General features: G+C 36.7%; 5 protein-coding genes across 9 annotated transcripts; 3 read left to right on the forward strand and 2 right to left on the reverse strand.

Annotated features, from left to right (window-relative positions):
* Positions 1 to 703: 703 nt before the first annotated feature.
* Positions 704 to 5,549, forward strand: LOC106300211 (probable thimet oligopeptidase). 3 transcript variants are annotated; one of them, XR_001261989.1, is made up of 20 exons: positions 704 to 928; positions 998 to 1,122; positions 1,198 to 1,361; positions 1,442 to 1,532; positions 2,100 to 2,279; positions 2,379 to 2,459; positions 2,646 to 2,726; positions 2,810 to 2,902; positions 2,979 to 3,059; positions 3,136 to 3,298; positions 3,427 to 3,547; positions 3,634 to 3,706; positions 3,849 to 3,953; positions 4,071 to 4,168; positions 4,244 to 4,289; positions 4,424 to 4,537; positions 4,789 to 4,862; positions 4,953 to 5,057; positions 5,133 to 5,213; positions 5,305 to 5,351. XR_001261989.1 is itself a non-coding variant. In XM_013736306.1 (20 exons), the coding sequence occupies exons 1-20, from the start codon at positions 781 to 783 to the stop codon at positions 5,413 to 5,415; spliced, it is 2,118 nt and encodes a 705-aa protein (XP_013591760.1). In that variant the 5' UTR covers positions 704 to 780; the 3' UTR covers positions 5,416 to 5,549. The 3 variants fall into 3 exon arrangements, 2 of the variants coding, with proteins under 2 accessions (XP_013591760.1, XP_013591761.1); XM_013736306.1 differs by having other exon boundaries at positions 4,424 to 4,520; positions 5,305 to 5,549; XM_013736307.1 differs by lacking the exons at positions 4,789 to 4,862; positions 4,953 to 5,057; positions 5,133 to 5,213; positions 5,305 to 5,351 and having other exon boundaries at positions 4,244 to 4,339; positions 4,424 to 4,513.
* Positions 5,550 to 5,788: 239 nt separating this feature from the next.
* On the forward strand, positions 5,789 to 7,243 carry LOC106300213 (protein HHL1, chloroplastic). 2 transcript variants are annotated; one of them, XM_013736311.1, is made up of 6 exons: positions 5,789 to 6,100; positions 6,188 to 6,325; positions 6,417 to 6,503; positions 6,630 to 6,677; positions 6,763 to 6,926; positions 7,008 to 7,243. In XM_013736311.1, the coding sequence occupies exons 1-5, from the start codon at positions 5,831 to 5,833 to the stop codon at positions 6,907 to 6,909; spliced, it is 690 nt and encodes a 229-aa protein (XP_013591765.1). In that variant the 5' UTR covers positions 5,789 to 5,830; the 3' UTR covers positions 6,910 to 6,926; positions 7,008 to 7,243. The 2 variants fall into 2 exon arrangements, with proteins under 2 accessions (XP_013591765.1, XP_013591764.1); XM_013736310.1 differs by having other exon boundaries at positions 6,763 to 6,905.
* Positions 7,244 to 7,734: 491 nt separating this feature from the next.
* On the reverse strand, positions 7,735 to 10,006 carry LOC106300212 (two-component response regulator ARR11). Its single transcript, XM_013736309.1, has 5 exons — positions 9,613 to 10,006; positions 9,367 to 9,519; positions 8,901 to 9,290; positions 8,737 to 8,813; positions 7,735 to 8,661 (listed from the first exon to the last, which is right to left on the reverse strand). Exons 1-5 carry the CDS (start codon positions 9,716 to 9,718, stop codon positions 7,885 to 7,887), a joined length of 1,503 nt encoding a protein of 500 aa, XP_013591763.1. The 5' UTR covers positions 9,719 to 10,006; the 3' UTR covers positions 7,735 to 7,884.
* Positions 10,007 to 19,826: 9,820 nt separating this feature from the next.
* Positions 19,827 to 22,373, forward strand: LOC106300069 (probable serine/threonine-protein kinase At4g35230). Of its 2 annotated transcripts, none has more exons than XM_013736131.1 (7): positions 19,827 to 20,337; positions 20,572 to 20,707; positions 20,801 to 20,934; positions 21,004 to 21,109; positions 21,210 to 21,295; positions 21,369 to 21,827; positions 21,900 to 22,373. In XM_013736131.1, exons 1-7 carry the CDS (start codon positions 19,978 to 19,980, stop codon positions 22,140 to 22,142), a joined length of 1,524 nt encoding a protein of 507 aa, XP_013591585.1. In that variant the 5' UTR covers positions 19,827 to 19,977; the 3' UTR covers positions 22,143 to 22,373. The 2 variants fall into 2 exon arrangements, with proteins under 2 accessions (XP_013591585.1, XP_013591586.1); XM_013736132.1 differs by having other exon boundaries at positions 21,225 to 21,295.
* Positions 22,374 to 22,439: 66 nt separating this feature from the next.
* On the reverse strand, positions 22,440 to 25,126 carry LOC106300068 (ATP-dependent zinc metalloprotease FTSH 1, chloroplastic). The gene is made up of 4 exons (XM_013736129.1): positions 23,435 to 25,126; positions 23,173 to 23,356; positions 22,923 to 23,094; positions 22,440 to 22,836 (listed from the first exon to the last, which is right to left on the reverse strand). The coding sequence occupies exons 1-4, from the start codon at positions 24,969 to 24,971 to the stop codon at positions 22,615 to 22,617; spliced, it is 2,115 nt and encodes a 704-aa protein (XP_013591583.1). The 5' UTR covers positions 24,972 to 25,126; the 3' UTR covers positions 22,440 to 22,614.
* Between the last annotated feature and the right edge of the window lie 126 nt (positions 25,127 to 25,252).

Here is a 25,252-nt window from a genome sequence, read left to right on the forward strand (position 1 = left end):
CAATCGTGGTGGTTTTGTCTGCCAAAGAGACAGGTCTTGTGCCCACTTCACGCCTCTTCCTCAGTCCTGGATCATGCCTCTTGATCCAATCAATGTACTGACACAAACACAGAAAACAAATTAAGACAAATTAGAAAACTCTCTGAATCAAAAACATGCATGGTTGAAAGAATCAAAGAGACGCTTTACCTTTCGATTCCCTTGAAAAAACAATCGCGTTTCAGAGAGCCACCACGAGAGAGAGATAACCACCGATTGAGAGTTCACCGTCTTCCTTCCCCGACGAGAGCCACCGAGTGGGAGAGGAATCGCCGTTTCGTCGAGGAGAGCACAGAGAGAGAGAGAGAGAGAAAAATCGCCGTTTCGTCGAGGAGAGCACCGACAAAGAGAGAGCTCGCCGTTGTCCATCGTCGACGTGAGAAACCCGTAGAGACGTCGACGAGATCCACGGAGAGGTCGAGATAATCGCCGTTTTCATCGCTCTTGCGGAGCAACCGAGAAGAGAAAGGAAAGAGAGAAAGAAACAAGGACGACTTCACCGTTCGGAGAACCAATACCAGAGTGACACGTCGCCCAAAGAACCGTGCCTTCAAGCACTTAATTAGGGGACGCCCCTTTGCTTTATTTCGTGTTTTCCATTTTTTTTTTTTGATTAATTATGTTAAGGGACGTGGTTAAGGGCTGCCTTTAAAGATGCTCTGAGTGAGTGAGTGAGGGTCGTCACTCACTACTAACCCACTAAAAGCTTTTCCCGAGGGAGCAAAAATAGCAGAGAGGAAAATGACAGAAAACGACAAGAAAACGCTACGATTCAATCCCATGAAGCTCAAACTTGTAACCTTCACCGGAGCGGCCGGGCTGCTCGGACTCGCCGTCAGCTTCGCCATCTTCGCTTTCAAGTCTCACAAGGACAAATACAAGAAGAAAGGTACTCTCTCTTTCTCTCCCTCCCGCTTGTTTGAATTCGTATCTCACAATTGCTGACGTCTCGATTTAGGTCTTCCTGGATGTGATTCTGTTTGTGTTAACCTATCTGCGAAGGAGATTCTCGAATTAGCCGACGAGATCATCTCCAATTCCACGAGAGTTCATGATGATGTCGCCTTGGTTCCTCTAAACAAGGTTATTTTCTGAAATTACTGGAAAAAGAGATGGATATGGAGAACGTTTCTGACTTGATTGTTTGATTCTTGTTAGCTCTCTTATGAGAATGTTGTGTTGCCACTGGCGGAGCTTGAAGCGAGACAGCTTCCTCTTATACAATCCTGTGTGATACCTAAGATGTTATCTCCTCACGATAACGTTCGTAAAGCTAGTGCTGAAGCTGAGCTGAAGATAGACGATCATCTTCTCTCCTGCAGGTTTTTTTTTTTTGTGGATTCCTTTTTTTTATTGATGTTCGTATGAAACTGATGATTATATCTTTGTGCAAGCGTATCAGAAAACGTGAAGATGTTTACCGCGTTATCAAAGTTTATGCTGCAAAGGGAGAATCAATTTCTCCGGAAGCTAAACGCTACCTACAGTGTCTGGTAAGGAAACCTGAATCTCAGACATCACATGATCATGGAGCTAAACCTCTTCCAAATGTGTAACGTTATGGCAGTGTAGTGCCTACACTAGAAAAAAAAAACAACTTACTCATTGAGATACAATAGTTTCGTATATCTGTCCTCTTTAGCGTTGTTGTTATTAGCTCTAATGTCTCCTTCACAATTCTAGAGTTTGTTAGTCATGTTTGTACTTTTGACGTTTCCTTAGTATACTTTACTTGTGCTGGTAGTAAGTGGATTGACCAGCCCTGAATTGTGCAAAACATGTCGACTACTTGTGGATAAGAACCAACACTTTGTTTTTTTTTTCCTACCTGTGTAACACAAAGTCTTGAGATTTTCTTATCCTCATGGATTAAAACATTCTTTAGGGTTAACTAGAGGTTTTAAATTTATGATCTTCCTTCCGTTTCTCTAGAAGAAAGTGGTTGCAGTAATGAGCTTTAATTCGTAGCACATTTGCAAGAGTTGCTTGCACGCTTCTTTTTTCTTTACTTAGATGTGTGAGTTGAACAAGTGTATTGATTTCTGTTTTATCAGTGACAGGTTAGAGACTTCGAGCACAATGGTCTGAACCTTACTGCAACAAAAAGAGAGGAAGTGGATAGACTGAGAAATGAAATTGATGAGCTAAGCATGCGTTACGTTCAGAACTTAAATGAAGATAGTTCTTGTCTCTTTTTTACCGAGGCTGAGCTTGCTGGTCTGCCTCTGGAATTCCTTCAGGTGTTTAACCGAAATGTTATTTAGCTTGCTATGTCACATGCAAATTTGTGAGCTTGACTTTTCCATAACTAAATTCCATTTCTACACTTCCTCCTTCAGAGTTTGGATAAAACTCAAAATAAAGAATTCAAGCTCACCTTGGAAAGTAATCACGTGGCAGCTATCCTAGAGTTGTGCAAGGTAACAATTCTCATGTACCTTTTTTAATTGCCATGCCACATAAAACATTGAAGATACAATAACTTACCTGTTCTTGATACTGGCTTTTTATAACTGGGTACAGTTTCATCATCCCTCTATGTGTTGACGCCATTACATTTGAATTTATCGTTGAACATATTTTGGCTATTCTTTTAAACTTTGCAGATAGCCAAGACAAGGAAGACAGTGGCTATGGCATATGGAAAGAGATGTGGAGATGCCAATATTCCGGTTTTACAAAAATTGGTACTTGCATGTCTACTCTGGAATTGACAGAAGCCTGCAGCAGACTTCAATCAGCTGACATCTCACTATACTCGTCTCTGTAGGTTCAGTCGCGCCATAGATTAGCTCGCTTACTTGGTTATGCACACTTTGCAGATTATGCTCTCGATCATAGGATGTCAAAGACATCAACAAGGGTTTGTGAAAGATCCTTCAAGTTATTAGTTTATCATTATTCATCATGTCGTTTAAACTGACGCCCCTTGTGTCCAGGTGATCAGGTTCCTGGAGGACATTTCTTCCAATTTAACTGATTTGGCTAGTAGAGAGTTGTCCTTTTTGAAAGACTTGAAGGTAAAATGTAATGCTGTCTATTTCATAAAATTGTGATGCCTTTCACAACACTCAACTTGTTGGGTTCTAATATCAGAGGAAAGAAGAAGGGGAGCTTCCGTTTGGTGTAGAAGATCTTTTATTTTATATAAAGAGGGTAGAGGAGTTGCAGTTTGATCTTGATTTTGGAGATATCCGACAATATTTTCCTATCAGTTTGGTCCTTCCCGGGATCTTTAAAATATGTCAGGACCTTTTTGGTGAGTCTAAAGTCTGGACTCTTAATCTTTTGGCTCTTAATAATTTTTTTTTGCTAATTGGCTCGAGGATATTTACTATTTATTTATTCCATCGTCGTCATAGCTTGCTGACCAATTTCTCTATGCAGGAATAAAGATTGAAGAGGTTACAGAAATTGATGTCTGGTATTATGATGTTCGAGCATTTGCCGTCTTTGACTCCGGATCTGGAAAGCTTTTGGGATATTTCTATCTTGACATGTTTTCAAGGTCCATAAGTAACCTTAGCTTAATCCCCTTTTCACTTTCATTTCCTCCACTTTATTTTAAGTTGTGAGCATTATATTGTTTAACAGGGAAGGGAAATTTAGTCAGAGCTGTGTGGTTGCTCTTCAGAACAATGCACTGTTCTCCAATGGTGCATGTCAGGTGACAAATCCTACATCCATGTCATACCTTTGTGCACAAATGTCATGCAGTTCGAAGATAATTATGATATTGGAAATCTTGTGCCAATGAAATTGAACGTGTTCTTATTCTGGCATTTATTTTGTTCTGTTTCTGTCTCTAGATTCCTGTGGCATTGCTTATTGCACAATTAGCAAAGGATGGTGGTGAAGCTGTGCCTTTGGGGTTCTCTGAGGTGGTTAATCTTTTTCATGAGTTTGGCCATGTGGTACGTGAATAAGATTGGTTACTTGGAAAAAAATGAATAGATGATGCTGTACATTGTTTTTTGTATATGTTGAAGGATGTTTTGAACTAATGTTACTTGTTAACCACTGGAATATAGGTCCAACATATCTGCAATCGTGCTTCATTTGCTAGATTCTCAGGCCTACGTGTTGACCCTGACTTTCGAGAGATCCCTTCTCAACTACTGGAAAACTGGCAAGTTAACTGTAATTTTTATTTTCTGTATTAACACAGTGCCTTACAGATGGAATATGATTCTTGTATTTCTAGGTGTTACGAGAGTTTCACCTTGAAGTTAATATCAGGTTATCGTCAGGTGAGGGCTTTGCATGACAGAATGGTTGACAATTCTTCTTTGGTCGACTAGTAATAATAATTTGGCTCAACTTGAGATTTATTCCTGATGCCCTTTAGACTGTGACTGCTTTATTTAACTCGCTGGACATGCAGGATATCACCAAGCCACTTGTGGATGAAGTCTGCAAAACACTCAAACGTTGGCGATATTCCTTCTCTGCACTCAAGTCGCTTCAAGAGATACTATACTGTGGGGCATCTCTTTCGGTGATCTTATCTGAATAAAGTGACTTTTAATAGGCTACTGTCAAAACATGTCTTTATGATTATATACCTCTTCAGTTTGATTCATCTTAGTGTATCCACTTCATTTTAATTTTCTCACCACTGTTAGGACTAATGGTTTGTTAGTATGATCAGTAGAGAGTGGTTCTTATTATAACTTCAGTAATAGGCATTTCATGATTAAGGCAAATATTGGGATTGACTAACGATACTTGAACCATTGATAATCTCAGGTCTATTCGATCAGAAAATATATTCGGATGATGATGTGGACTTTCACCAACTAATCAGGAGTCTTCATCCAAAGGTAAAAAGCAGAAACTCTCAAAGCAGTATGTTTCATTTACGGCGCTTAAGTTGTCTTAATACGTACGTAGCGGTGTGTCTCTGTCTATAGGTAATGTTAGGGCTACCAGTGGTGGAAGGAACAAACCCTGCTTCATGTTTCACACGTGCTGTAATCGACTCTGAAGCAACATGTTACAGCCGTTTATGGAGTGAGGTATTAATTGATTTGCACTGCGCTGATTGCTCTTTGCCATGTTTTTTTCTTTAATAATGAGAATCCGGTTCACAGGTTTATGCTGCTGATATATTTGCTTCACAATTTGGAGATGGGCATCCGAATTTGTATAATGGCTTGCAGTTCAGAGACAAAGTAAAAAAGATAACGAGAAGCGTACTTGTTTATTCTTTACTTCTTTTTGTAATCTGTGACTGTGAGTGTAACACAACAGCTTTCTTCTTAGGTGTTGGCCCCGGGAGGAGGCAAAGAAGCCATGGAACTTCTTACAAGTTTTCTTGGAAGGGAACCATCAACAGAAGCTTACATTGAGAGCCGGTCAAAGTATAGTTTGTGATATCTGCGCAGTGCGCACCTTTAGAGGATCCCTTAGTGAATCCATTAGCGAAGCTCAACATTTTTTTAATGCTGTCGGAAACATCGTGTATTGATGTTTGGTAATGAGTTGAGAGGACTGAATGTTGATGATTACGCTAAGATAATTTTCAATTTATTTTTCCTGAAACTAATGAATCCAAAATTGAATTTGAGAGGATTGGGTTTAGTTGAGTGGCCAACGCTGACATCAGGTGGTTCAAGCTGGTACATAGAATAAAGAGTTGATTGAGTGGCTAAACACAAATCCGGTTTACAATCCCGGTTCGGTTCAACCGAGTAGGAGACGTGGCACGTCACAATGGATAAGGTACGATCCACGAAATCATCATCATCATCATCCCAAAAAGCCCCCGTTGGTGAATCTAAGTGCTCAAATGGAGGTAAGTATGTCTCTCAACGCGTTAACTCGGCTTCCACTGAAGAACACGGGAAGACTCGAAGAGTTCGGTTTAGCTAGACATTCACTGTTCACCTCGAGAACGCCATGCCTAGAGACGGCGCAGCGGAGGAGGAAGGCTTTAGTGGTGGAGGCGAAGGGGAAGAAAGGTATGGCGGCGCGTCAGTATCAACGTACGCCTCCTCCTATGCCTAAGATTGAAGATGACGGAAACCCTAGATTCGTTATCTTCATTCGTATGGCCAATGTTCGTCTCTTCCTCTCTATCATCATCTCTTTGGTTACTTACTTGAAGTCTTGTTGTGTAATAAGCGTTTCTTGGAACATGAAACAGGTGTACCTTTGGTATCCTCTCAGTATAATAGCAGGTGGTACAACTGCCAAGATCATGGTTGCTGCGAAAGATAACCTCTTGGGGAAGTATATTTACAAAGACACCATTGCAAGAAACATAGCTGCTGTTATTTACAGAGTAAGCAAGACAAGCTGCTTATTATTTAGCTGTTTGGTCTGATTCTGCTTTGTAATGTGTGTCTCTTTCTGATTGTTTTCACCTTCAACAGGATGAGAAGGAGATACAAAAGACAGCAATTAAGCAGCATCGTGTCTTGCGGACTGCCACTGAGTTTCGATATGGCTACAAACTTGTTGTAATGCTCTGAAAACTCTTGTATTCTGTTACTGGTAGCTCTGTTCGACTGATTCTGTGAGACCATAGAAAAGGTTGCTTCTTTTTCTTTTTCTTTCCACTTATTATGTCTGAATTATACATTCAGGAAAATGGAAATATGAGAGCTGCACTGAGTACCTCAGATGTTATCGAGGTGAGCTATACAGCCACTAAAACTCCATATAGTGTGTGATAAAAAGGGTTGCTGTCATATATGTTTGAACTTATTGTGAACACAGCTCCCAACCCAGGACCAGCTTAAAACAGTATTCGACAAAGTGAAGGACTTTTTCGGGGATGCAAAAGAGTCATTCGGAAAGATTTCATCACTGAATCCTGGGACAGATGAAGAAACCGAAGGAAGCCCTGATGAGAAAGCCAAGTAAGTATGCATTATAAACAGGTACCAGATGTTTCTTTGCTCAGTTTTCAGTAGAATTGTTGGTGTCTTTTCTCCAAATTGATGTATGCTATTACTTTCCAGGGTCCAAGGCTGAACGATTGACACACGATGGGCTGATTCCTAATGTCTCAACCGTCTTGATATGGGATGCAGAAGTTCACTGGATAGGGCGAGATGCCCGCTACTTTGTGCACATTTTTCTTTATACACCTCTCTGAGAGAAACAGTTTCTCCTAAATCTCTTGTAACATATAACTTATTGTGTCTGTAGATTTGTTGAAAGAAAGAGCTGTTTGGTTACAAATTTTCGAGTTCAACGCCTTCTTAGTCATTGTCAAATAATTGTACTTGAAAATTGGAAATCTTTTCTCCCTGTATCCAAGAAATTCGTGTAGGCAACAATGAGGGAGAACAGAGACCATCTGCAGTGATAAAGTAGGACCTCCCTGATCGCTCCAGTAGGTAAAATCTCTTCCGATTTTGTGAACACTGCAATGTGTTGTAGCTACATATTTGTTTGTTATGAATGAACTAGATCTCAATCAGATAAACAATCGATTGCCTGCATGCATGTGATTCACTTTGTGGGATATTTTAGATAGTTCATAACTCTGTTTAGTTTCCCATTTTGGATTTGGTGGCATCTGTTAGATATGTCGTGCGTCATGTCCAAAAAGAATGTGAAGCGTGGAACGAGGAGTTATACTAAGTTTGCAAATAGATACAATGTGTAGAGATCTTGGTTCTCAGGATATGATAGGTCTAAAAGGAAAGCAATGTGACAGTGTGAAGATCTTAAGCGACAGTATGAAACAAATGGTCTTATCATTGTGGTTTAATTAGCCTATGACACTCATGGATTATTGTACATGCATTCGATCATGAAGAGATTATTTTCAGGTATACCCACAAAATCTTTATGCATAACACCGACCAATATACGGTTAATGGAGCAAGTTCAAGATATGAATAAACCATTGTCTATCATGAGGGTATACTCCTCAGGTTCATTTCCAAACCAAAGGTGAGGTGGGAGCTCGGATAGGAGAGATGGGCTACAACTGTAATCTTGAAACTGGAAGTTTTGGAAGTTCCCGGAGGTGTTTGCAAGAAAATGCTCGTTTTGAATCCAACTGAAGTCTAAGTCAGTGTCTATAAAACCAGAATGATGTGATTCTGGAAGCTCCCAGTTCAAGCTTCTCAGCATCGTCTCTGTATCGTTCGTTACATTTGAGGAGATGACAGAGGGAGCAGACAAGTCCACCAGATCTTGGAGGATCACAGTAGAGTTCTTGTCTTGTGGCATGAGAAACTCATCTGCATTCACACAAGTCTCATAAGAAGGCTTCATTTCGTCTTCCATGAGAGTTGGTGCAGAGTTTGCAACATAGGGACTTTGACTTGGTAATGGTTGCTGCTGAAGAAAGCTGCTCTCGTACAGAATCGTGGGCTTCGGTTCAATAACATCATCCCAGGGAATCAGAGAGTCAAATGCACTGGAGGAAATGGGAGGATCAAATTCTACACGCGTCTTTTTCGCTTTTGGAGGCATATGAACATCACTGCTGGGGTCAGACACTGAAGATGAAGCAAGTTGCTTTGGATCAGTCTCTCCTTTATGGATCAGAGAACTAAATTCAGCATCTTTTGGAGGTGAATCCATATTCTTTACTCCACCAGAATAACACTTCAGCTCCTTCCCTTTCTCCAACCTGCTCAGGTAAAGCCTGTACTTCTACAAAAAGTAAACAAAAAGCTTAATCTACACTCCACTTCCCTCTTTGATTTAACGAGAAGGTAAAAGTTTTACCTGGAGGTGGCTCGCAACGTTTTCCCTAGTGAGCCATGGAACATTCATGAGATCCAATATCTTCTTGGGACCAGCTTCTGCCAAACACAAAACACCAAGTCTATGAAGAAGACATGATAAAGGGAGGGATATTGAAAGAAACTGAAGTGTCCCAACGTACTTACTGTGATCGCAACCGATCTGGTTAACAGCGTTGACAAACTTCTGATGAAGCTCAAAAGACCAAACCACTCTTGCTTTCTTGGAGGTAGATGATGATGGGTCACTCTCATCCTGAAGAAGAAGCTTCTTCTCAAAGTCAAACTCTTTCCTCTTTCTCCCAAAAGAAACATCTTCACCTCCTCCAAGATAATGCGTCTCATCGTTTCTGGTGAACCAATCAGCTCCTCCTTCGTAGCAGCCTTCGATGTCTCTCACTTCTTGAAGCTTCTTTCTCAGAACGTGCTGCCATATGATCTTCAGCTCCTTCATCCTTATAGGCTTCAACAGGTAATCACACGCTCCGTGCTGAACGCCTTTCATCACTCTTTTCGTCTCACCGTCCACTGACATCACTGTAACAAAAAAACAACAAAGTTAGTAATCATTTATCAGACAAGATCTTGATTTGTGCTTGTGGGGAAGTCTGACTTATGACAGGGAGGTCCAGTTCGAGTCCAACGTGCTCAAGGAGCTTGAAGCCGTCCATGTCAGGCATGTTCACGTCGCTGATCACGATATCATATCCGTCCTTACGCTCCCGGAGCAGCCTCAGAGCTTCTCTAGCTAACCCACATGTAGTAACTGTAATAACATAGTGAATTCAAAAGCAGAGTAAGTTAAGGAGACAGACATGTCAGGTTGATTCTGAATGAGTCTAAAACATTAGATAGAGACCTTCGTAAGAGCACTTCTTGAGCATCTTCTCAAGAATCTTGAGCCATGTTGGGTCGTCGTCAACCACAAGAACTCTTAGACCGACGGGAGAGAAGCCTTTATCCATGTTCGCCTGGCAAAAGAAAGAGACAGAAGAGAGAAAGTGGTTTGTGTGTGTGTTCTTTTTTAGAAAGAAGAAAGTGGGAGTGGGTTTTTGTTTGCGTTTTATTGTGAAAAGACAAGACAACACTCCCAATATTTGGCGCCGTTTATAAACTGTCAGTCACTGGTGGCGCACGTTAGCCCTTTGCCTCTCTCGTTTTCTCCGTGTTACCAAATTATTTGTGTGTTTTAATTATAGTTTTAATTAATTTTGTGTAAGAAGAATATTGTTCGGTCTAAGTTCACTGGAGACACAAAAAGAAAGTTGTTAGAATTTCTATTTTGTTCTCTCTTGCTTTAGATTTCTAAGTTGATGTCTTTCACTGCTCAATATTCCTCAAATTGTTATTAAAATATTGCTATGATAATATTATGGATTATATCACATTTTTTTAATATTTAATTATCTTTATACCTTTCTTTTTGTATTATAAACACAAATATGGAATTTTCTCTTTATAATTGTACTTTTATATTCTAATAGATAAATATTTTTAAAGTTATAGCCGTATTTGGAGCGCATAATCATGTAACAGCAATTTACAACGGACGGATCTGATTATTTCAAATTATAAAACCCTTTTTGCAACAAGAGTATTCATCTATAATTAGATTTTTGTTTTCTTAGATAAGCATACAGTATCCGGTCATTGACTTTTCAGAACCAAGCTAGGTAACAGCGGGCCAGCGGCAACTACTCTCTGGGGGTTAAGTTGAGAAGACTCTTATACATAAACTGTTCATAAATTAACCACCATAGATTGAGCATTTGTACCGGAGTTCAGGTGGTCCAAGCAAGCAGTTTTGTTCCTAAATAACTAGATCATGCCGGTTAACCTTAAGTCAAGACTTCATTTGTTTTGATCTTTGACTCTTTTAAGACTTTAAAGGTTTGAACTTTATATTTTTATTGGAGAAAATTAGTAGAACGACAAAAGAAGAATAAAAAAAAAAGGAAAATGGTACACAGCTTGTCATGCACAAAGATTTTTTTTTATGGATGAGGACGTGGCCTGTGGAGACTTGAACTTTATCATTCATTATTTATCATTTCTTATAATTAGATATAAGACGTGTTCCAAAAAAAAAAAATTAGATATAAGACAGCTAACTATTTGCATAAGCTTTCTGCCAATAAGAAAAAGAAAACGTATTATAAATTAATCAGTGTTATCATTTGTGGAAATGTACAAGTACACTGCCTATGGGATAGAAACGAGGTATCCACGTGACCCGCATTTGAAAGGAACAACATCGCGTCTCGCTCTAAAACATGATGGTTTAGGCGGCTGCCTAACGGTACGCCGGACAGACCTAGAGTAGAGATGGGACAAGTCTCACTTGCTCATGACCAAATATATTATATTTAAAAGTCTCTAGACCTATTAAATTTAGCTTTCTTATAAAATGCTTACATGTTTTTACATCATCAACTTACAAAGAATATTGTATGTTTTTCTGTACATCATAGAATCTAGACCATAGGTCTTCATGGATCATGGGCAGTACAATGTAATTCAGTAAATGTAATTAAGTTCTCTTCCCAAGCGACATTACACCCAAAGATACATGATTTCTCTCCTGAGGAAAGACTCTGTTGACGCCACTAGACCCAATTAACATTATTTTAGTGGGTTAAACAGTTTGACATAGTATTATTTAATTTTTAATGATTTGTACACTAATTTTCACGATTCTCTAATCCCAGGGAAAACAGTTACTGCGATGATGCAGTGGGCCCTATAACGATTAACGAACTATATGGATTTCATAAAACGTAGAAGACGTACGTACGTTTTTGGTACGTATTTTTGTTGGCACATCTACTTAAGATAGACATAACATGAGGTGGTGTTTGTGCATATATTCGTCGCAATTAATTAATTGAATATAAACATATAGAATAGTTATAGGGGTTATAATAATGCACCACAAAAGATGCACTAAGGTTGGTTTAGACCCACACACATGCCTGGTAGTGTCATTTCTCCAATCACCTGCCGACATTTTACACTTTGTGGTCAAATTTTAAACCCTTAATTTGCCTAATGTCTCCATCATGCTGACTCGTGTCATCTACGCGCTGCTTTGCAACACTAATCATCAATTATGTGCATGTAAATCAAATTCTTAATGCTTTAGCCCTCTAATTATTGGGCGGTATAAGTATCAGACCACTACCAATGAACATTAATCGTTCCTTTAATTGAAGTTTCTCAGTACACGTTATTCACCATTATAAATGGTTTGATAATAGTAGTTAATTAAAAGAACATTTTATTATTATCCAATTATGGAGAGTATTAGGTTCCAATGGGTTTCTAATTAAGTTTGTATTAGAGTGGGCTTTGCCACTTTTGCTACCTTTCATCTTTTATATTAATGCAAGAAAATGTTCAAAAAAAATAAAAAATTATGGAGAGTATAATAACTGGAAACCAATGAGTGTGTTAGCGCATCCTAATAGACTGGGACATAAATAACTGGAAACCAATGAGGGTGTTAGTGAATCATATTGAACAGGACATGATCACTTCTATGCACACTAAAAAATATGAGCTATATTCCATATAACTCCACAGATTTTGGATCAATGCATGTATTATTGTTTCATCTCAAATACCATTCAATCATACCGTTTACAAAATTTATCTTCGGTATTTTTAGTAGAGTTAAAGGCATTTGATTACACGTTAGTAATTAAGAAAACTTATTTATGTATATGCATAATAATATATGTTCTATTTAAAATATATGATAGTTTATCTAAAACACATAAAATTAAGATTTTTTTAAAAATATATAAATTAATAGTAAACAATCAATTATGAGAGGGTAAATACAATTGGTCACACAAATCTCAATAAATGAAAATTTGTTCAAAACGTGAAAGCATTATATGTATTTTGGCAAGTGACTGAGATAACCTAACTCGAGTCTTGATAATGGAGATGCATGTGCTGCATTCGGTTTATCTGGTTGTCTTTACTACCAATAGCTGCTCTTTTTTTTGTGTGTGTGTAATCACTCATCTTTTAGCACCGTTCATTTTTAACAAGTGACCTAAACAAATTTAGGTGAGATGATATATGTTTCCGCGTCAGCTTCTGAATCGTGCGACTTCTTAGTTTCGAACCAATCTCAAATTTAAAGTGTAGCCACACCGTCGGGCTATGTAGTTTAAAAGCTATATATCTTCATTCCTCAGGTTATTTACGTCATTGTATCTCAAATCCATATACTAGATAGAGCTAATCTATTACCAATCTAAACAAATAATACTAAAAAAATGTTCAATCTAATTACACATAACACTAAAAAGTTTGTATAAACTAAAAAAAAAAGATATGTATGCTTGATTTGTGTAAAATTTCGAAATATGTAAACTCAAACTTTGCCAAATTTTCAATAAGAATTTCAGTTTAATTTTATTTTCCCAATAAATTACACTTCAAGGTAATTAAATGAAACATTAATTAATACAAAGGAAAAAAACAGAAGAATATTGTTTTACAAACACAGAGTAAATATAAAAAATTAGAGCAAAATAAAAAGAACATATGAGACTTACTTAGTTACAAAAGCACCAATTAAAGCACATTGGAATCCAAGCTATACGTTTCAAATTACCCAATAAAAGTTGGCAAGAATTTTGTTTAACAACTACTAACTTTTTTACTTCAATAGTTAAACATTCCTATGCTTCACTGAACTATTAATTAGCCCTATTGATTTACTCGAAAATACCACATAGTAATTTCTATGCTTCACTGAACTATTAGCCCTATTGATTTACTCAAAATATCAAAATAGTTAAACATTCCTATTCGGGAACGAGGACTGTTCATTTATGGAACGACTTTCCTGGAGCCAGTAATAATCACATTGTAATTCTTTTGCCTGTAAAAGTCCATAATCATTTTATTGCAACTCCATGTAGCCAAAAGAAAAACATGCGGCTGCATATGATACCTTTGAGATATTTATCTATATAAACTTTGTATTTTGTATCTAAATTATTGGAAATAATTTAACTCAAAATTTTTATTCAAAATAGATTTTAAAAGATAAGATATTATAATAATTTTCCAAGTACGAGTCATTTAAAATAACAATTCACTCTAACTATAGAAACTTCAATATACTAACTACAAAACATATATATCCAAATTTTGCGATCAACTCATATATGTTTTGCTACTCATTACCGGTTTTGGACAACCCTTTTCTCTAAGACAATATAATTGAGCAGATAATATAAATTTTGAAGTCATTTTCAGCTTAAAAAATAGAGTGATTAAATGTGAAATTTATGAGAGGTTGGGGAGAGATGAAGTACTATATAAACAAAACATATTATTTTTCAAAATGATTCTAAATTTATATTATTATTAGTATTCTAAAAAGTAACTAAATGGAAAATGCCCACTAACAAAGTATGTTACTGAACAAAAGAAATTGACAAATATATCCAAAAAGATAAAGGTGTATGTGTATGATTGGTGGCCAACAAATTGGAAGGATTAAGATGATTTTAGCCCTTCTTATCTTTCTGGCGGACACTCTCCTTATATTTATTCTAATGGTATTATTTTCTTAAAATATTTGGTTTCTACAAACATTTTGATTATAAGAAAATAAATGTGTGTATAAAATATTCCTTACTTGAGGTTATTTATTTTCACTAGTTTATTCTTTCATCAACTTTCCTCATTCTTTATAATAGATTGGTACAGATACCTGATTATGATGTATAACTCACTTTACTATATAATAGTAGAAAAATTATCTAAAAAACTTTGGGTAAAAATTATGAAAAGGTTTTATTTTTAAAGAAAAAAATATTTAAGACCATAAAACAAAGTGGGTAGAAAATCTACATTGGTGTTGTTATGTCCATACTTTCGATAAACTTTTTACAATTTTTGTTGAGTTATGCACACATAAAAATACATAATCGAATGTAAGGAAACAAAAATAAAGATATATCTTATGATATTTTATTTTTCTGTAAATTTTTGTATGATAAATATTTCCAAACATAGATTTTCTTATGTTTTTTCCAAATCTTCAAATCAAATGATTACTAAATGATTTTGGTACTTCAATAAAAAAATTGAGCTGTACTTTTACGAAGCTTTAATAGAGAGTTAGCTAAGTTTTTTTTTCATTTTAAATTGTGGTTTATCTAAAAAATATTTTTGTGATACTTTAGATATACATTTGACAACATCTTAATAATATAGAATAAGAGTTGTGCGCATAATATAGTGATCAGACTAAAATATATTTAATTCACACATAAAATTCATTTGATCTTTACCTTTTTTTTGCAGCTTTTCATTGAACAACAATATTCATATTCTGAATTAAATCTTCACATTACGTTCTTTATTTTTAATACACACTAGATCTTGATCCGCGCCCGCGCGGATGTTGGATTTAACTTGCGTTCAAAGTAAATTTATAAACCATTGATTTTATAAAATGTCCATTTATATTTTTATGTCTTGTAAAATATATTTAGAGTAGAATATATTATATTATAATATAGATGTTTGATAACAATTTTTTATCTGTACGTAATATTATACTTATAAATTTATAACCTGATGCAATTTGATGTAATTGTAATATTCATATATTAACCTATTGATTTTTTTGTTTATTTATTTAAAAATAATTTAATTTCTTACAGTATGTTTTTATGAATTATTATTAATTTTATGATATTTGGTTTTCTTGAAAATTGTATTGTAGCAGATTAATATATGCTATATATTACAATTTCTGTTTTTATTTTCAGCAAAAAAAAAATAACAATTCATTGTAATTAATTAATTTAAATTTTTGATTTTAAGTGAAGTGGAAGATTTGTAAATAAGAAAGAAATACAATGGCTAAATGTGTAAATAAAAATAAATATTTAATCTGCTATCCGTGTTTCCAAACAATTCTCGTTTAATCTGCTATCCAAGTTTCCAAACGACTTAATCTGTAAATGAAAAAAAAATACAGTGACTAAATATGTAAATAAAAAAAATTAATCTGCTATCATTGATTCCAAACAACTTTTATTTAATCTACTATCTAAGTTTCCAAACAGTACCAAAATATACTTCAGTTTCAATAATATAGATTACGCTTTTTGTTAACTACTTAACTTAAAAGAAGATGCTGACTTTTGCAACTGTGCAGTTTTTAATAGTTAATGGAGGGAGTATTATATGCTGGTTTCAGGTCAAATAAAAATTATTTAAATTTTATGATATATTTGAAATACCTATGTACGTAGTATATAATATACATGATAATTATAATTTAATTCGAATTTTCTGCTTTAACCTTATCTATAAATGACTTTTTTTTTTGAAAAATGTATCATTTAATGTATTGATTTCATTTATGACTTGAGGGAGGGGAAACATATTTTTTTCCTAAAAACATATTTTCTTCTAAATAGATGTTCCCTCCATGTCAATTTTTTAATTTGTTTGTTTTATTTATTTTTAACTATGTTTATCCGAATAAATAATCAATATTTTAAAAATAAATGCTATTAATTACTTTGGAATTTGATTTTTAATATTTATTTTATTATATATAGTTTATTTATATTAACAATTAATTATATTTTATCATTATATCTAAATAGTTTTTATTTACTTATTAGATATTCTGATTTTATCTAAAATTAGTTATTTAAAATTTATTCTGTTTTATTATGGCTGTAATTTTTTTTAATTTATTTGTTTTATTTTAAATAAACCATGTTATCACAATAAATGATTAGGATTTTCAAAATAATCGGTGAGGACCAAAACATCCGTGAAATTCAAGTGAACTACAAGAGATAATAAAGGAGTTTGTCGATGATAATTTGTGGCTGTTATTAATCATGCATTCCCAACAAAGACAATTTTTGAGAAGTATAAGAAGTAGGAAAAGAAAACTGAGAAACAATAATGTTTAAAATAGATAATGATGGATGGCCCAACTGAGAATGCCACAAAAAAAAAAAGATGTTTATGGGTTTGATGAGGTAACCATGGATGATTGTTGCTTGACAAGGTGAGACATGACATTCATATAGTCTATTACTATTTTTTCCTTGGAGTAATGGAACTTCCGTGATGATATCTTTCACTTGAAAATATGCTTGAAAGAATTCAGCCAAAACTCCATTAGTATAACATAGTCGATATATCGAAATAAGATTCTTATCAATATTTGTTACACACGTGTTATGTAACACTAGGTTATGAGTTGGGGTTGAGAGAGTGGATAAACCTGTGTGTGACTGGTAAGCTTGAACCGTCAACTATAGGACATCATATCCTCCATAATAAGGCTGGTGTAAGGACAAGTTGTTGAGGTCAGAGATGATGTGGTGCGGAGCTCCTGAGTTCAGTCGCCAATTTGCAGCCCTGTAAGGAGAATTTATAACAATATTTGCGTGAGGTTGCCATGGCCGAAAAAAACTTACATTGGCATCACTCACCGATTGTTACTGGAGACTTTGAAACTGTGAAGATCGTTTGTCGTTGTGGCCTTGAACATGGCAGAGTTAATATTTGCCAAAGTAAGGTTTGAAGGGGTGTGTTTGAAGCATGTGTGAACTGATAGCTGCATTCATTGTTGTTACCTGTTGTTGTTGTTGTACTTGTTGATGCAGAAAATGTTGTAGTTGTTTTGTTGAAGATGTTGCATATGATTGGCAGAAGCCGGTATCACCATGGAGGGGACATCTCTGGCGGCAAGTAATTTGGCATCATGGTTGAGTAACCTCTCGTCAACTATAGTGATAGTGGAATATCTTTACTTTCTATCTATTCTACAATTGTCGTGTATTGGTCGATAGGCAATCTCTACTTGATCCTCATGATCATATGGTTTTCCAAGGATTACAATTTGGTTAAGCTTAGACATCACAGCTTGAAGGTAGTAATCATGGATTTGTTACCTTTGGTGTTTTTTAGTTGATTCTTGAGTTGTTTGATATGACAATAACTTGGTTTTTGGCATATGTAGCAGCCAATTTTTTCTAGATCTGAGACACAATAGTTGTGCGAGAGACCATATGTTGAAGCGAGACTGATGTAGTACCAAGAAGAGCGTTCAACCTGTCTTGTCTTGTCTAGTGGACATACTCTGGATTTTTAGTGATAGCATCACCAGTGGTAAGTGTTCCCGGTGGAATCTCCGGGGCGGCATCTAGGTGGTTTGCAAGACCATAGCCATCTAACAAAGCATGGACTTGTAATATGCATATTAGGTAGTTTGTGAGCTTAGATACATTAGACATGTTCATGTGAAGAAGAGACTGTTGTTAAAAGAGATGATCTCCTTGGTGAATTTAGATCTTTTTCTAAAATTTGATGGACATTTTTAGCAATTTTTTTCATATTTTATAAGCTGGCAAAGCAAATCTAATCTATTAAAACAGAAGTACAAATAAGATATAACCCTAAGTTTTTCTAAATAATTACAGATGAATGCCACTGCTTATTAAACTAAAAATTAAATCTCGGGAAGGCCTCTACTGCTGGATATCGTTGACTTGAAGCCCATTACCTATATAATGATCGACCATAATAATGGGGCCGAAATAGATCATATCTTATACTGAAAAACATATTTCAACTTATAGTCAAATGCACACACGTATAATTATGAGAACAATTTCGACTTTTGATTATGATCCTTACAAGTTCAACCTGATACACAATATTTAACTTAGGATATTGATGACCTCCGTATATTACAAATATTATGTTGGTATCATGTTCTCTTCGAAGGTAGAAACTGGTCCTCTTTATTCTCTTTTGGTCTTTATGTATTTAAATCATTTGGTTTAAGTAAACCAACCGGTTCTGTTTTTGTAATCATTCATTTTTTACATACAATTTTGAAAGTAAATAATAATATTAGCTATTCAGCCAAAATCTTGCATATATGTAAACAATAGTTATGTGCCAAATCTATCTTATTAAAATAAAAGTACAAATATAGATTCACCATATGATTTATCACTTATTTACAATAGAATGCCACAGTATTAAATAATCTTAAGCTTAAGCTATGAATGTATTTTCCTAATTTAACTAAATCATTTCCTAAATCAAGTTTAGCTAAATTTTCATGTTCAACATATTTCCTAAAACAATTTAGCTAAATTTTAGGAATATTAAAGTTTAAAAACAAATTTAACAATATTATGTAATATTTTTCAAGTATCATATAATTCCACAAATTTAGCTTGTAAGGCCTAAAATATATGTATTTCAAATTTTCTAAAATATATGTTTAACCATTATGGCTATCATTAATTATTTTCAACAATAAAATCTATCTATGCTAAGATTTAAATATTTTGAATTATTTTTAGAACAATATGGAATGTTTATAACCAAATATTTTTTATTTTTATATATCCAAATCTCGCTTAAAATATATATATTTCAAAAAATTCAAAAAATACATGTTTAGCCATTTAAGTTACTATTAATTATTTTTAACAATAAAATCTATCTATACTAAAATTTAAATATTTAATGTTTCTAACAGAATATTCATTTTTAATCTATCTAAATCTCGCCATATGACTCATATTTAATCAAAATATTTAAAATATTATTACATTTAAAAACAATTTCGTATTAAAAGAAATATTACTTGGACATATCAATTGGTCAATATTTGTCGAAGGTATGGGGTACGGGTCAATATTTTTTACAACATGTAAACTATTTAAATTTTTTGTTTACAAACATTTTAAAATAGGGTAAATTAGATAATATATAAATATAAGTGAAAATAAGTATCCGCGCGGATACGCGGGTCAAACTCTAGCATCGTTTAAAAAAAATCATTTAATGGGCTTCGAACAATGGTGATTAACTGTTTTCTTGTCTGGCAGGAAAAACGTGGGATAAATCATCTAAACAAAATAATTTCTGCTTTTAAAAACAAATTAAAACCTAAAACATGCGCGAGAAAACAGAAAATTAATCTGTTCAGTTAGAAGAGAAAAGACGAAACGACCCTTTTATTGTTTGAAACCAACGATTCTCTGCAAGACATCGACAATTCTGGAAGTTGCAGAGAAGCCAAGGAAAATAGATGCCAAAGCAACCGGAGAAAAAGAAACAAAACTATACGTAAGGAACCTTTAATGGTCTGAGGAACGAGTTTTTAACGAGTCGACTCGCCTCGCCTCGGGTCATGGGATGCTGCCAATCGTCTTTCCTGAAACCGTTGTCATTGCGTGACAAGAAAACCTCAGGGGATGTTTCCGCCCGTCGTGGCGGCAAACGCAGTAATAGGAACAACCGTCACCGTGTCAATAATGAAGGCGTAGGTAACGGCAGGGGATGGCATTTCTCCACCGTTCCGGACTTCTCCGAGTTCTCAGCAGCGGACCTTCGTGAAGCCACGAACAATTTCAGCGTAAACGCTGTCGTTTCGGTTTGTTCCGACCAAACACCCAATGTCGTTTACCAAGGCTGTCTTAAAGACGACATGCGTCAAATCGCTGTTAAAAAATTCTCCAAATCAACATGGCCCGACCCCAAACAATTCGCCGTACGTTTTTGAAATATGTCCTTATATATTTTATATCGAGGTCTAACTAATCCAATAGTTACGTCTAGGTTTTGTAATAAGGTCTTAGTAACATGGTCCTATGTTGGCATGGCCAAGCTATAATAAACATAGTTTTTGATAGGATTATAATTTAGGTACCAATGTTGGCATGGTTTTTGAGTTTGGACAAAAATGTTTAATATGATTATACGTACCAACTGTTCGGTTATGCAGGCAGAAGCTAGGGATATCGGGAAAATGAGGCATACGAGACTGGTGAATTTGATAGGTTATTGTTGTGATGGAGATGAAAGGCTGCTCGTTTCAGAGTACATGCCTAATGATACCCTTACCAAGCATCTGTTTCATTGTACGAATATCCCAAAACATATCTTCATTCACGGTTAGTGTTTAGATGTATCTTTACTTGGTTGATAAGTACTCGAGTTTTTTCGAGTTACAGGGGAGAAACAAACCATGGAGTGGGCTATGCGGTTGAGAGTTGCACTTTATGTAGCTGAAGCTTTGGAATACTGTAGGCAGAGTGGACGCACATTGTACCATGATCTCAATGCTTACCGGGTTCTCTTTGATGAGGTAACATCATTTGCACATTACTTAAAATGGGTTTGTGAGAAAAGCTGCTAAGAATTTTTCGTCAGTCAGAATGGGAATCCTCGGCTTTCATGTTTTGGGTGGATGAAAGATAGCAAAGATGGCAAAAACTTCAGCACGAATCTCGCTTATACACCGCCTGAATATCTTAGAGATGGTAACGTTTTATTTCTTACACTAAATATTTACTTCTTTAAAACATTATCTGTTTTGTATACCTTCTTTGTGGCAAATGATGTATATATAATACACGTTAGGTACGTTAATTCCAGAGAGTGTTGTCTTCAGCTTTGGGACGTTTCTTTTGGATCTTGTTAGTGGTAAACATGTCCCTCCAAGTCATGTGAGTGAACCTACTTCTCTAGCAAATTTGGTTTTGGTTGTATATGTTTGTAACATTGACATGTTTATTTCAGGCGGTTGACACAATTCAAAAGCAAAACTTACCTGTCTTCATAGATTCACACTTGGAAGGAAACTATCCAGACGAAGAAGCAGCCACTGTGTTTGAATTAGCTTCAAAATGCCTAGAGAATAACCCAAAGGACAGGCCGGAGATTAAAGATATCATCTCAGTTCTTGCTACACTTCAACACAAGCTAAATGTTCCCTCCTATGAAATGCTCGGAATTTCGAAACTCGAAAACCCCGAAAAAGAACCAGAGAGTTCTCTACTTTACGATGCTTCTCACCGTATGGACCTCACAGCTCTCCATCAGATTCTTGAGGCGGCAGATTACAATGACGACGTCACTTGTGAGCTCTCTTTTCAGCAATGGTCTCAACAGATAAAAGATGTGTGGAACACTAGACAACAAGGCGATTCCGCTTTCCGGAACAAAGATTTTCAATCTTCTATTGAAAAATATACTCAGGCATGGCAAAAAAATAAGAAACAAAACATAAACACTCACCTGAATTCTAATTAAGGTCCTGAATTTTTGCAGTTCATAGAAACAGGGATCATGATCTCTCCCACTGTTTATGCGAGAAGAAGTATTTGTCATCTCTTCTGTGACCAGGCAGATGCAGCACTCAGAGATGCGATGCAAGCACAGTGCGTTTATCCGAACTGGCCCACTGCGCTCTATCTTCAGGCTGTGGCACTTGCAAAGCTGAATATGCTAGAAGACTCAGGTACCATGTTAAAAGAAGCCAAGATCTTGGAAGACAAGAGGCTCATAAACTGAAACACATTGCATTATACTTCAAAGTATTTGTGTTGAAAAATATAGAACAAGAAATTTATTTGTATGCTGAAGAGTAGCTGGAAGACTTATATGAACACAAATCATCTGTATAACAGTTTGTAAGGTGTTAAGATATGTCTTCACAATATTCTCTACCATTGTATACTATGTAGGTTCAAATATTTTTATCCATTGTATACTATGTAGGTTCAAATATTTTATATTCAAACTATCCAAAATAACTAAAAATATCCAAAGAAGATGGATATAGGTGCAACTATATGAAGTTGATACTGCTAACAAAACATAATAAGTTTCTAAGCTTACCAAGTATGATGGAACATATGGATGACGTCCATGTAGAAACAGAGTATTTTACAAAAGTAAATATATACGCATGGGTAATGGTCTAGTATACATTAATAGCTAATGGTATTCAAAAGCAACGTCAAACTTTGGAATATTTGATGAATTAAGAAACATACAACTCAGCTTGGCCGTCAATAAAGAGACTCATGAACTCTTCTCCATCAACAGTTTCTTTCTCGATCAAGAGCTGCGCAAGCTTGTGTAGGATATCAATGTGAGTTGTGATGATGTCCGTGGCTCTCTTGTACGCCTTCTCCACCAGCTCTCTCACCTCAGCATCTACAATATCAGCAGTTGCCATTGAGTAGTCTTTCTGTGAAGACATCTGCAAACAAACAAAAAGACATGGAGGTAAGTAACAAACGGTAATGATGAAAACAGAGAAACCAAGTTCGTTTGAGGAATATATACTTGTTGACCCATGAAGGGATTTCCACCAGGGCCACCAACTGCAACTTGTCCAATCTTTTTGCTGAAACCGAATCTCTCGATCATCTGACGTGCCACACGAGACACCTGCATGAAATCATTTGATGCTCCGGTAGTCACATTGTCATCCCCAAAGATCACCTCTTCTGCAACTCTGAGACAAGAGAGAGATAGATGGTTTTAAACACAATCAAACAACCCTTTGCAAGTTCGGAGGCCATTATAAACTAACCTTCCACCAAGTGCAACAGCCATTTGATTCTCGAGGTAGCTTCTACTGTACAAACCAGACTCGAGTCTTTCTTCACTGGGAGCAAAGAAGGTAAGTCCACCAGCTTGGCCACGAGGAATGATGGAGATTTTAGCAACGGGGTCATACTCTGGCATAAGAGCACCCACTAGAGCATGACCAGCCTCTGAAAAATTCAAAAACTCACACTCAGAACTCAAGCTTCCCTCAACAACATATAGTTAGTAAAATAAATAAAGCTAACCATGGTAAGCAACAAGCCTCTTCTTCTCATCAGAGACAACAGCATTCTTCTTCTCAGGTCCAGCAATAATCCTCTCAAGCGCATCAGAGATCTCATCCTTGCTTATCTCCTTAAGCTCACGCCTCGCCGCAAGAATCGCCGCTTCATTCATCAAGTTCTGCAAGTCAGCGCCAGTGAAACCCGGAGTCCTCCTCGCAACCTTATCAAAATCCACATCTTTACCAATCGCCTTCCCTCTAGAATGAACCTGAAGAATCTTTACCCTCCCAGCCACATCAGGCCTATCAACCGTCACCTGCCTATCAAACCTCCCAGGCCTCAATAACGCAGAGTCCAAAACATCAGGCCTATTCGTAGCAGCCAACACAATCACACCAGAGTTACCACTAAACCCATCCATCTCAGTCAAGAGCTGATTAATCGTCTGCTCCCTCTCATCATTCCCTCCTCCCATCCCAGCTCCTCTCTGCCTCCCAACAGCATCAATCTCATCAATAAAAACAATACAAGGCGCCTTGGCCTTGGCCTTCTCGAACAAATCCCTAACCCTAGAGGCACCCACACCAACGAAAAGCTCAACAAACTCAGACGCCGCGCAGGAGAAGAACGGCACTCCGGCTTCTCCAGCCACAGCTCTAGCTAACAGAGTCTTACCAGTCCCGGGGGGACCCACGAGGAGACACCCTTTGGGAATCTTGGCGCCCAAGGCAGTGTACTTATCCGGATTCTTCAAAAAGTCGACGACTTCTTGCAACTCAAGCTTAGCCTGGTCTGCTCCAGCCACGTCAGCAAATGAAACGCCAGTCTCGGGAACTTCCTGAAACTTGGATTTGGACCGTCCGAAATCCATCGGCCCACCTAAACCTCCAGGCCCACCAGGCCCACCTCCAGCTCTCCTGAAGAGCAAGAAAAGCCCACCGAAAGCCAAGATCGGGAATATCAAGTTCCCGATGATGGTGAAGAGGTCGTTACCGGACTCCCCCTCGGAGACGGAGATGTCGACCCCGTTCATGGCCAGGATATCGATGAGATCGGGGTCGTTGGGGACAACGACGGAGGCGCGGCGGTTATCGACGGCGGTGAGCTGGAGAACGGAGCCGTCTTTGCTGAATCTAACTCTCTCGACTTTGCCCTTTTTGACCGCGTTGAGGAACTCGCTGTACCGCCACTGAGATCCATCGGGGAGATCTGAGGAGGATGATTGGGCTTTAGGATTAGGGGCGGTTATCACCTGGTTTTGGGTGAAGGGGGAGAGAGAGGAGGAGGGAGAGGGGTTTAGGGATTGAGCTTCGATGACGATGGGTTGTGTGGGGGTGAGGGGCTCGTCGAAAGCTAGGGCCTTTGGGGATTGGGAGGAGATTGATGATGAGAAGAGGATTGCTGCTAAAGCTGCTCGTGAAGGAAGGGACTTTATGGGTTTGTCATCGAGAGACGATCGAGTGATGTGGAAGGAGGGTTTTGTGGTTTTGGGAGTGGGGGATGAGATTATGACGTTGGATCCGAAGAAGAGTGAGGAGCGTAACGAGGTTGAAGCCATTGTATGGGGACTAACTCTACTTCTTCTTCTTCTTCGTCTTTGAGAGGATATAAATGAGAAACGAGGAAGAAGAAAGGATCTTTACTTTCTCAAAATTCTGGAGGAAGAGATTGAAACAGCAACCATATCCTCAAGTGTTTCTGCTTCGTCTACGTTTGCGATTCATATCCACATGTTTAGTGGATTACAAGACGCCAAAAAAAAAAAAAAAAAAAAAAAAAAAGTAAGTCTTGCCATTTGTCGTTCAGGCCCAAACTCTTTAACCCGACCCAAACCGAAAT

This window comes from Brassica oleracea, chromosome C6 (genome assembly GCF_000695525.1).
Source record: "Brassica oleracea var. oleracea cultivar TO1000 chromosome C6, BOL, whole genome shotgun sequence".
Lineage (NCBI taxonomy): Eukaryota > Viridiplantae > Streptophyta > Magnoliopsida > Brassicales > Brassicaceae > Brassica > Brassica oleracea.